Source organism: Typopeltis vanoorti, chromosome 15 (assembly GCF_054136105.1).
Source record: "Typopeltis vanoorti isolate ZY-2024b chromosome 15, IOZ_Tvanoo_1.0, whole genome shotgun sequence".
Lineage (NCBI taxonomy): Eukaryota > Metazoa > Arthropoda > Arachnida > Uropygi > Thelyphonidae > Typopeltis > Typopeltis vanoorti.
In genome coordinates, this window is record NC_143563.1 from 60,102,019 (window position 1) to 60,114,085 (window position 12,067).

At 35.2% G+C, this 12,067-nt stretch overlaps 1 protein-coding gene across 4 annotated transcripts in view; it reads left to right on the top strand.

Annotated features, from left to right (window-relative positions):
- Positions 1-12,067, top strand: part of LOC150098793 (uncharacterized) — a 327,468-nt gene that overhangs the window by 230,021 nt on the left and 85,380 nt on the right. For all 4 annotated transcript variants that reach the window (XM_090405506.1, XM_090405507.1, XM_090405504.1 and 1 more), the window contains exon 12: positions 818-940. In XM_090405506.1, coding sequence (XP_090261632.1) covers positions 818-940 — 123 coding nt within the window. The remainder of the gene's footprint in view (positions 1-817; positions 941-12,067) is intronic.

Consider the following 12,067-nt stretch of genomic DNA (forward strand, 5'->3'; position numbering starts at 1 on the left):
ATATTGAGACTTGGAACCTAAAATCGGATTGGAAGAGAATAGCTGCTTTTGAGATGTAGTGTTAGAGAAGGCTGTTGAGGATATCATAGCTCTGGGCATTTAAGTTTTAATCATTTCACATTCTTGTGAATGATAATGCACAGTTGAAGGTGAATTTTCCATACATTGAGAAAGTTAATAAAAATCTAGTTCACTTTTAATAAATGTAGCAAAGTGATTCAACAGCCATCCATTTTCATCTCTGTAGTGGATTTATTTCTTCAGTGCAAACAGATTTCTTGCAGAAAAAAACAAGCTCGTTGTCTGTGTATAACCAAACTGCAAATATATCTTCAGTGTGTCTGAGCCCTAGAGAAAAACCTGGAACTGGATGGGATTAAAGAAGAATTCCATTTCTCCAGAATATTAGCCAGGAGTAGGAAGGGAGAAAGAGACTAACTATCCATGGTAGTACTGCCAATCTTTTTCTTTTTGCATGAAACAACTAGAATGAATTATGAATTGCATATTAAGAAATTCAGATCCATAATTCATATTGTTTTTCCTTACTTTCTTCTCAGTTTTTTTATCCATTTATGATGGTGTTCTATAGATTCATGATAGTATTTGGTATTGTACATCACCATAGAAAATATTTAAAAACGTTTAGAAAATATTTAAAAATATTTATGATGTTAGCCTGTTTGTTTAAAATAAGCAATTAATTATTAAATTAGTACTTCTTTTGATAACTTAATTTCATTTAATATTAACAAAGTAAAGATTGAACAAATGCAAAAGTATTTTGACTTTCTTTTTACTTTTGGTTTACTATCAGGAAAAATTAAGCTTTCAAGAAAAAGTAGCAAAAGAAGTGAAATTATGCCTGAAATCATTTTATCAGAAAAAGGAAATAACTAAAGAAGAGTACAAAGAAATAATGAGAAAATGTGTTCCAAAGGTGAGATTTATGTACACACATTGTTTGGTGCATACACTGCACAATGTGCTGTTTACTTTTACTACTTTATCTTTTACTAATTTTATATTTTGATACAATCATCTCTCACTACAGCAAATGACTAAAATGGACTTGCTTGGTTTAATAAACTGTTGAAAAGTCCAGCCAAATTATGATAGCAGTGATGTGATTCTGAAGAAAATTCACTGTAACAAACTATTCCTTTGGTTCCTATGTTTTCTACAGTTAGAATTTGACAGTACATAACTTTTGTCATTTTAAATTCTTGTTATTATTAATTGCGCTTGGAGACCTGTTATAATGGGTAACAAGAAATACAAAAAAAAAAAAATTTAAAAACAATGGAGGAGGAGAAGGGCAAGGTTAGCACTGTACACTGCCAGCAAGATAATAACTAGAATGAACATAGCAGAGCTAGTATAGTTTCTTTGCTGCAGTTCTCTTAATTTATTTTTGATGCTTTTGCAAAGATATAAAAATATTTAAACAATTGTATTTATATCTCATTTTTATTAGTTACTAGAGAAATTTTATTAAATGAAATTTACAAATGTAAAAAGAAAATACTAATAAATAGTGCATAAGCTGAAAAGAGGTAGAAAATTTTTGAACTGATTCTTGGTCCTTACCAAAATTCTGGTTTTGGTAAGGGTCAAAGTTTATTTTCAGGAGTTTGAACATTTGACATGAATAAGTTAGTAGTACATATATTAACCATGCAGAAGTGGAGAAAGCATGGATTTCTAGGAAAGCAGTGTATTTGTATAGCCCTTTTTTCTTTCCAGCAGAGAAAAATAAATAACTATTACTGGGGCACACTAAAGTGATTTGTGTGCTGTAGCTTTAAAACATACTCCAAACCTCAACAAGTATGGTTGTATCAATTTACCAGAAATCTGATACAATATTAGAATATTGTATCAGACTGGGAGACAGTCATTTTAAGATCTCATTAATACCTGTTTTTTTCTCTCTATTTAACCAACAATTGTTTAGTTTAGTTCTTTTCGTTGTCTGCTACAATTTTTTAAACTAGTTCCACTCTTATAATTTGTCTTGTTTCATGTACTGTGACAAACTGTTCTTCTTCTCTGAATATGCTGCATATAATACCAGAAAAATATCAGCTAATAAGCTAATAAATATTAATTATTTTCTTATCATTCTGTGTTGTGAATCAATACCATTAAAATAAACTAACAAACTAACATTTTGGTTGCTTTTACAACTCCAAATCCCCTATCTTTACATGTTGTAATAGATATGGTATGACGGTTTATACATAATCACAACAAAACTTTTCCCACCCTTTATATTTTTGGTATTGCTGAAAATATAGCATAAGTTCTCCATAAATATCTCCATGCCACTTTCAAACTAGACACCCAACTAGCAATGTTCACTGTTCTCCAAAGGACATCTTCATCCACTTACACATTGTGAAGTGTATAAAGTTTCAAGTGCATGCATCTTAACCTACTTTTCGGACAGATTAGTAGATGTGTTTATATCCTCCTTTAAAATATAAAAAGTACCATTCCCAATTATCATCAATATGTCAAGCCATGATGAGTGAGAATATCATCATCATCAAATTCCTGACATGTACTCTCAAGGGGTGTACAGGATATGATAGTACTACATGAAAAATTTACATCATTAATAACTTCCTATCTACAATTTTCCTCCAAATCAGTCTGTTACTTGTCAAGACTTCAACATTATCAGATCTTATATTTCTATCGTCTAAGGCACTTTGTACCGTATCAATCCACCTATATCTTGGTCTTCCTCTGGGTCGTTTTCCTGCCAACCTGGCAAGAACACTTGTTTTGCTAATCTTTCCTCGCCCATTCTGTTTAAGTGACCATACCACCTGAGATTAGCTCTGCTAATGCATTCCTGGATGCTGACAGTGTCAAGTTCTTTCCTAATATCCTCACTTTTAATATGATATTGCCATTGATGGCATCTGTTCATGCCTCTAATCTTTCTCAGGACTCTCATATCTGCGGTCTCTAGTCTTTGGTCAAGTGTTTTACTTCTGACCCAGCTCTCAGATCCATAAGTTAAAACTGGTTTGAACACTGTCTTGTATACAGCTAATTTAGTGTTCCGACTAATTTCTCTCTTATTCCATATGAATTTATTCATATGACTGCCTACCATACCAGCTTTGTTGATTCTGTTGTCTATTTCCATATTTAATTTACCATCTTCACTAAAAATGGTGCCTAAATAGCTGAAACGTTTTAATTGTTCCACAGGTTCCCCGTTCACAAAGCAGTTGACATTTTCAACAATTCTACCTATTTTCATTGTCTTTTTATTGCTGACCTTCATACCATATCTATTACAACAGCTATTCAATTTAGTCAGTGAATCTTGCAGACGTGATGCAGATTTATTTAGCAGTAACATCATCTGCATAAAGCAAAGAGCTGACATTAACATCTCCAATTTTGATATCATGTTTAATACCACTTTCCTTCATAATGTGATCCATATAGATAATGAATAACAGAGGGGATAATGTACATCCTTGTCTCACACCAGATTTAACATTAAACCATCTTCCTGTACTTCCTTCAATTTTAACTGCTGACTTACAATTCAAATAAAGACTAGGTATTGCTTGATATAATGCCCAATTGACACCATATAACTGTAGCATATTGAATAGCTTCTCTCTTTGCGTCTTGTCATATGCCTTTTCCAGCTCTAAAAATCTTAAATACAGATCTTTGTTATATTCCCATGCTTTCTCTACTATTTGTCGTAAAGTGAAGATCTGATCCTGACAGCCTCTATTTGGCCTGAATCCAGCTTGTTCTTCACCAAGCTTTTCTTCCACAATTCTTTTCGAGTATACTTGCATAGATCTTGCCAGGAAAACTCAGTAGGGAAATACTTCTGTAATTTCACATTCACTTTCCCTTTTTATATATGGGTACTAAGAGAGCTCTACTCCAATCATCAGGAATTCGTCCCTCTGTCCAAGCCTTCTGAACTATGCAGTGCAGCCACTGTAAGACTTTTATACCACCATATTTCAGCATTTCTGGTCGAATATCATCTACTCCTGCTGCCTTTCCACATTTCAAGCCTTTGATGGCTTTTTCTACTTCAAATGTGGATATTTATTCCTGACTGTATGCCAGTTGAGTGTTTTTTACCACTGTGCTATCACTGCTCGTTTCATTTAACAATTTTTCGAAGTAATTAGTCCATACTTCAAGGATATCTTTTTCTCTTGTTTTCATGTTATCTTTATCATTTCTAACTCCTTTTACAGCACTCTTTCCTAAATTTCTAAGCTTCTTAAATAATCTCTAGAATATCTTACCACCTTCTTGATATTTATTTTCTATGTTCTTGCCAAAGTCCTCCCATGACTTTTGTTTAGCTAGTTTTACACAGTGTTTTGCTTTCTTACATTTGTCTCTGTATTCTCTAAGAGCAAAAGTTGACTTTGTTTTCTTTAAGGCTTGCCACTGAATCTCCAAGGTTTGGTTCCTGTTCTCAAACTCTTTAATTTTTTCTACAATAATCTTTGTGTATTTTAGTCTACAGTTCACATCTAAGAGCTGCTCAACTTTTATTCGCTTTAAAACTTTCTTACATGTTATTCTTTTCAATATGAAATTCAATTTTATCCTGCTCAAGACTAAAGTGATCGCTTCCAATTTCAAATCCTCTGTACACTCTGGTGTCCTGCACCAGGGAGAAAACATTCGCTATCAATAATAACATAGTCAATGAGACGTTTCTTATTCCTTGCCTATTCTCTCCACGTGAATTTCTGCACATTTTTATGTTGGAACATGGTGTTAGTAATAACCAGTCCATGTCCTGAGCAGAAATCCAACAGGTATTTGCCATTATTATTAACTTTGCTCTTTTCTACAAATTTTCCAAAAATATTTTTATGTCTGACAATAATTTCCTACTCTGCTATTTAGATCCCCAACAAGGACCAACTTTTCCTTTTTCATTGTGTCAGTTGCTTTTTCTAAAGCCTCAAAAAAATTCCTCCACTTCTACCTTAATAGAACTTCTGTGGGACCATAGGCACAAATAAGTTTCATTGTCCAGTTCCCCATTCTCATATTTGTCAATATTACTCTACTTGAGACTGACTGCCATTCAAGAAAATTAGCCTCATATTTTGTGTTGAATACTATGGCTACTCCTTCTTTTCCTTGATTGTCATTGCCTGAATATAACATTTTGTATTTATTGCTCAGAAAGATCTCACCAGTTTTTGTCTTTTTTGTTTCAGTCATCCCTATTATGTCGATCTGGTACTTATCTAATTCCTCAGCTAGCTCCATTTCTTTGCCATTCAGACTTCTTATGTTGATAGTACCGATCTTTGATTCTGGTGATGTTGAGTTGGGGTTTGTTTTCAGATTTGTTCCAGTATCTGACTTTTCGCTGTTCGCCCTAGTTCCCTGTCGAAAACAACGGGGGCCTTGTTTAACCAGGCGATGCCCCATCTGGCATGAAATTTTGTCATGTCGTACCATCATTTTTTATTTTGGTTTAACCAATAAGAATACAATTTGGTCGGCTAAATCCCAAATTCCCAGCCCATCCTCGTTCGTTGAGTATCCTAGTAGATACCCAACACTGTGCACCACGAGAAGGTGAGGATTGGACATTAGGTCAGAAGCCCTGCTCGGTTCTCCGCATTCCTTTAAAGGCTATGTGGAGGTGTCCTCTCAGTTATACAGCTTTGACGCTTAAGTCTCATTGTCCAATTCCCCATTCTGATATTTGCCCACATCACTCTACTTGAGATTGCCTGCCATTCAAGACGATTAGCCTCGTATTTTGTGTTGAATGCTACGGCTACTCCTTCTTTTCCTTAATTGTCATTTCCTGAATATAACATTTTGTATTCATTGCGCAGAAAGATCTCACCAGTTTTTGTCTTTTTTGGTTCAGTCACCCCTATTATGTCGATCTGGTACTTATCTAATTCCTCAGCTAGCTCCATTTCTTTGCCATTCAGGCTTCTTATGTTGATAGTACCGATCTTTAACTCTGGTGATGTTGTGTTGGGGTGTGCTTTCAGATTTGTTCCAGTAGCTGACTTTTTTGCTGTTCTCCCTAGTTCCCTGTCGAAAACAACGGGGGCCTTGTTTAACCAGGCGATGCCCCATCTGGCATGAAATTTTGTCATATCGTACCATCATTTTTTATTTTGGCTTAACCAATAAGAATACAATTTGGTTGGCTAAATCCCAAATTGCCAGCCCATCTTCGATCGTTCAGTATCCAGGTAGATATCCAACACAGTGCACCATGAGAAGGTGAGGATTGGACATTAGGTCAGAAGCCCTGGTCGGTTCTCCGCATTCCTTTAAAGGCTATGTGGAGGTCTCCTCTCAGTTATACAACTTTGACCCTTAAGCTCCCCGAGTGAGAATATTTAGTTGGCAAATAAAGAAATTACGAGGGTGGTCTGAAAAATTATCAGCCTAACAATGAATAAACAAATTTATAATTTCAAAATTATTTTTATTTTTCAGCATAATCTCCCTTAAAACTAATACATTTATTTCATTGATGCTCCAGCACCATTATCCCATCCATGTAGTGGTTCTCAATAAGATACGCAAAATATCCCTCTACAGCTTCAATCACCTGTTGTTTCGAAGAAAAACGCTTACCAGCAAGGAAGTGTTTTAGTTTAGGGGAGAGATAGAAGTCAGAGGGAGCCAAATCTGGGGAATAGGGTGGATGTTCCAACAATTCATAGTGCAGATCTCTTATTCCCATTGCCAAAACACCTTTGTGGGCAGGTTTATTTTTCAGCATAATCTCTCTTAAGACTAATACATTTATTCCAGCAATTCTCCAGCACCATTATCCCATCCCTTTAGTGGTTCTCAATAAGATAAGCCAATCACCCCCTCTACAGCTTCAATCACCTCTTGCTTCAAAGAGAAATCCTGAAAAATGAGGAAAAGTTTTAGGAAAAGATAGAAGTTAGAGGGAGCCAAATCTGGGGAATAGAGTGGATGTTCTAGTAATTCATAGTGAGATCACTTAATTTTCCCACTGCCAAAACACCATTGTGGGCAAGTTCCTTGTCCTGATGAAAGATGATTTTGTTCTTCTGCAAACCGGGTCTTTTCTCACAAAGTTTTTTGTCTTGTCTGGTTAAAAGATTGGAATAATGTTCCCAGGTTATTGTTTACCCTTTTCAAGATAGATAATTAATAAACAAAATACCTTTAGCATCCCAAAACACCGATGCCATGATCTCTTCTTCTTTGGCGCTGAACAACTGGCTTCTGTCCACTGTTTTTCTGGTGTGTAATGGTGAATCCAAGTCTCATCCATAGTAATAAATCGACGCACAAAATCAGTTTTATTCTTATTAAAATACTCCAATCACTGTTCAGAGATTTTCATGCGAGTGCGTTTTTGATCTGCTGTTAGCAAGCGTGGCAATGTTGTACAAAGCTTTTACATATGCAATTCTTCATGCAAAATATATCCTACATGTTCTTTTGAAATGCTTATGATCTCAGCAATTTCATGCACTTTGTCTCGCCGGTCATCCATTACCATATCGTGCACTTGATCAATGATTTCTGGTGGTGTTATACTTTTTGGACGTCCTTCACGTAGATCATCTTCAAGGCTAGTACAGCCATGTTTAAACTCGGCAGCCCATTCTTAATTGTCAAAAATGAAGGAGATGAGTGCCCATAAACTCTTATGAATTTCGAATGAATTTCTTTTGGTGTTAAACCTTCTTTTACAAAGAATTTTATAACTGCACGATACTCAATTTTATGATACAGGACAACACTTGCTTCAGACAGCTGTATAAAACAAACTACTTGATAGAATGACTTGCAATTTCACATGGATACTTATGACAGGTGTACCAATGCAGAAAAAAAAAACATGTTGCTGATAGTGTTGCCATCTGTGGTCAAGGCCAAGAACTTTTCAGACCCCCCCCCTCGTAGAAGAGAGGTTTTAGTTTTATTCACATAATACTGTTTTTATTGCATGTTTTGCTTTCTAATTTTTACTTTATTATGACTGTTGAAGTATGCCAATCATTATAAATCCTTTTTTTTTAGGGAAAAAAAATTATTATTGATGTTACAATGGAATGCAGAGAGAGAATAGAATATTTGCACATCGTTTTATCTCAAAAACATGTTCAGGCATAATATAAAGTAGCCATCCAATCATGACAATAATCTAAAATATATGCACCACAGCAGTAGTAATTAGCTTATTATTATTGAGGCCTCCACGGAGTCAAAAGACTCATCATGTGAGGTCCTTTCTAAGAAACACAAGTCTAGCAAGACTCATTGAGGGAGATCCCTCCTAGGAAACACAAAGTCTATCATACCACTCCTTAAACGCATTGACCGTTCTCGCTCTCACCACTCTATCAGGCAATGCATTCCATGGTTCAACCATCCTCCATGGAAAGAAACCACTCCTCACCCTCTTTCTCACAGTTTCCTTTCGTAACTTCCAGGGATAGCCCCCTTGTCATCCCGCTGTTCAACCAAGGGAAAGAACTCCCCAGTGTCAACCCTCTAACTCTCAACAGTTTAAAAGTCTCAATCATATCACCTCTCCTTCTATCCACCAAACTCTGCAGTCCACACTCTCTCAGCCGATCCTCATAACTAACATTGTACAGTCCCAACACCATCTTTGTTATCCACCTTTTTACCCTTTCCACAGTTAATTTATCCCCTTCAAATCCTGGGGACCAGATCTGGGAACAATAGTCTAAGTGTGGTCTGATCAGAGTCTTATACAATGGAATGATAACCATTTTATCTCTGCAGGTCAGTGTCCTTCTCATTATTGCAGCAGTCCTCTGTGTTACCTTCACTACCTTTGTAATATGTCCCCTGAATTTCAGGTTTCTATCAATCATCAACCCCAGATCTCTTGTCTCCCCCACTTCCTCCAATTTAACTCCCCCAAAAGAGTATGCAGCATTATTTTGTACCTGCTGATGGAATATGCATAATTAGAACCTTTAATAGTGGATATGAAAACTTGGAAAGTTGAGAAAGAAGTATATTATACTTGACAAGAAATTATATACTTGTTTTATATTCTAGCTTAAGCATGCAAAGTTTGTGTGAAGTGTCTTCATGAATAGATTATCACTTTTCAATCGGTATTAAAGTGCATTTGCAAGTACAGCAGAAAGATAGTACAACTGAAAACATTCCCTACACAACAATTGAATAGAGGCTGTTGACTTCACAGCAATTGTCTTGGTATCCTGTGATGCAGAGTGTACTTCCTTCTTACTTTATACTACTATGCATTATAGGGATGGTCACTACCAACATTGGTTTTTACCTTTATTGTGATCTCATCTGTGGGTGCTAGATCCAGAAAGATACTCAGGTTAAAATGCATGCATCACGTATTTTCCATATACAAGTAGTAAAAGTATCACCATATTATAGTATAATGCTGTATATCAGTATAATATGGTGATACACTATTTTATTATACTATACTATATATTACATAGTATATAACAGGCCTACACAACTTGATTGTCTTTTGAGGGCCAAACCCAACTTGGACCACCTGACCAAGGGCCAGATCACTTTGGATCTAGAATCTTGTCTAGTTCACTGCAGCTAAACTTAAGTAAATTTGTTAGTAGGTCTACAGTAAATACTAATTAATATGTATATTTACATTTTTTAGAGAGTTACAGTTAAAATTATAATCAAAATTATTTACATAGGTATAGCTGCAAAATTTCTCAATAAAAACCACTTAAACATAAACACAAAGTTTACTAATGAATTCACTGAGAATATCACGCTTATTCTCAGTGAAATATCAGTGACAGAATGTCACGATGTGACACATTGCATTTCTTTGTTGCCACTATTTTATCAAAGTTTGGTGTCATGTTTGAAGTGGCCGTTCTTAATATGGCCTCTAAATTGATATCACTTAAAGATGAACGCTGTTTGGTTTTGTTTAAGTTCATGACCGAAAATGTTTGTTCACAAGTATATGTGCTCCCAAACATACAAAATACCTGGTAGGCAGTATCCAACAAACTTTTAAATTTATCCTGATCCAGAATAGAATAAAACTCTTGTAAAGTACTCTGCCTATGCTTGGCCCGATAGTTTTCAGAACACTGGAGATCAATAACTTCCATCTGGAGTTCGACATGTAGATTTCCTACTTCGACAGAAAATGGATCCTCAAACATTTTTATGCGGACTTCATCTTCATTACTCAGTGGCATTCTTTTCTGAAACTTCTCACTTAGAAGTGATATGTGTTTCTTATATTTTTCACCCACCATTGAATGATATTCTGATTGAATATTCTGTCGTCATGTTAAGAAATGTGACATATCCACCTTAGCAAGTTGATTTTCAAACAAACTTGATTTCATATTGAATTCCTTTATAAGAGACATTAACTGAAAAACAAACTTATTTTTTCCTTGCAGCTGTAAGTTAAGGTCATTCAAGTGATCCAAAATGTCACACAAGAAAAATAAATCTTGATTCCATTCTTCATCCATTATTTCTGGGAATTTTTCCATATCTTCTTGAGATTCCAAAAATTCAACTAGTTCATTTTTTAGAGTGACAAAACTTTACTGCGGCTCAACACGGTAGATCCCCATACTCAGCATCATTTTCTTTTAGAAACGCCTGAAACATTCTGTGTTTCAAACCCCGAGCTCGAATATAGTTGACCAGAACAAATACTACTTTAATCACATAATCAAACTGCAAAACCTTTGAACATAACACCCGCTGATGAATTAGGCAGTGAAATTTTGTCAATGGTTTACCTTCATACTGTTCAATAAATGTTACAGCACCAACTTCATACTGCTACTAAATTCTTGAAATTTAAAGATAGTTTTTCGGTTACACACATCTTTACATTTTCTGCGATCTTCTTTCCTGTTCTTCCTTTCATTGAACACAAACTGGCAAACTCCTCTGTCACCTCAAAATTCTTATTAACGCATCCTACATATATTAAAAGCTGTGCAGTATCTTTCACGTCAGTACTTTCATCTATAGCAAGCAAATAATAGACAAATCAACTAGCCGATTTTTGCAGGTTATTTTTAAGATCCTTGGCAATATCAGCCACCCTGTGTTTGAACAGTCATATGGAACAAACTAATATTTTCAAAATTATTTTTCTTATCAGGACACAATTCGGAAATGGCAATCATCAGACACTTTTTTATCAACTCTCCCTCAGTAAATGATTTGCCAGCACAAACTATTTCTTGTGATATTTTTTAAGCTTACCTTTGTGGCAACTTCATTTGCAGATGTCACTTTTTTAAAAGTTTGTTGCTAAGGACTTTCAATAACTTTGCTGCTTTTATTTGCTTTTCACTTGCATCCAACTTGCCAAGATTAGGATGTTTCGATTCAAAATGACATCTCAGATTGTACTCTTTCAGCACAGCAATAGATTTTCTTGGCAAACAATGCACACTATTTTGTCCTTAAACAACATAAAAAAAGATTTGTTTGTCCACTCAGGGTTAAATGCTCGATGTTCCGAATCTATTTTACTCTCTTTACTTAAGCTCATTGTGTCAAGGTGAACAATATAATTACAAAAAACTAATGATGAAAAACTCACAGTAATGCAGGTTATGATAACAGTTATGTAATATATTGCTCCAGCTACAACCAACCACTACACTGCCAAAGCCAGTCAAGGCACGGCCAACTTTGTATAATACAATTCTTTTTCGTTCGTAGACATCAAGTCGTTATCACAGAGATGTAACTTTGAATTTCCCCACAGCGACACTAGTGCTAACATAACCTCGAAGCGATTGTGATAATTTGTTATTAAATACTACAGTGGGAATAACTTTAAATGCAATTTATTGTCGAGTTGAAAGAAACATGATTATGACATTAATCGCATGAACGTAAACATGCAGAGTCTTAGTAAAAATTTAATTCAACGCTAGGAAAAAATCGTCTAATTTCATATTCCCCCGTATGATTAAATAATTCAATCAGGCAGACAGGCCAAAATAAATAGCATTGCAGGCTGCCTGCGGGCCAT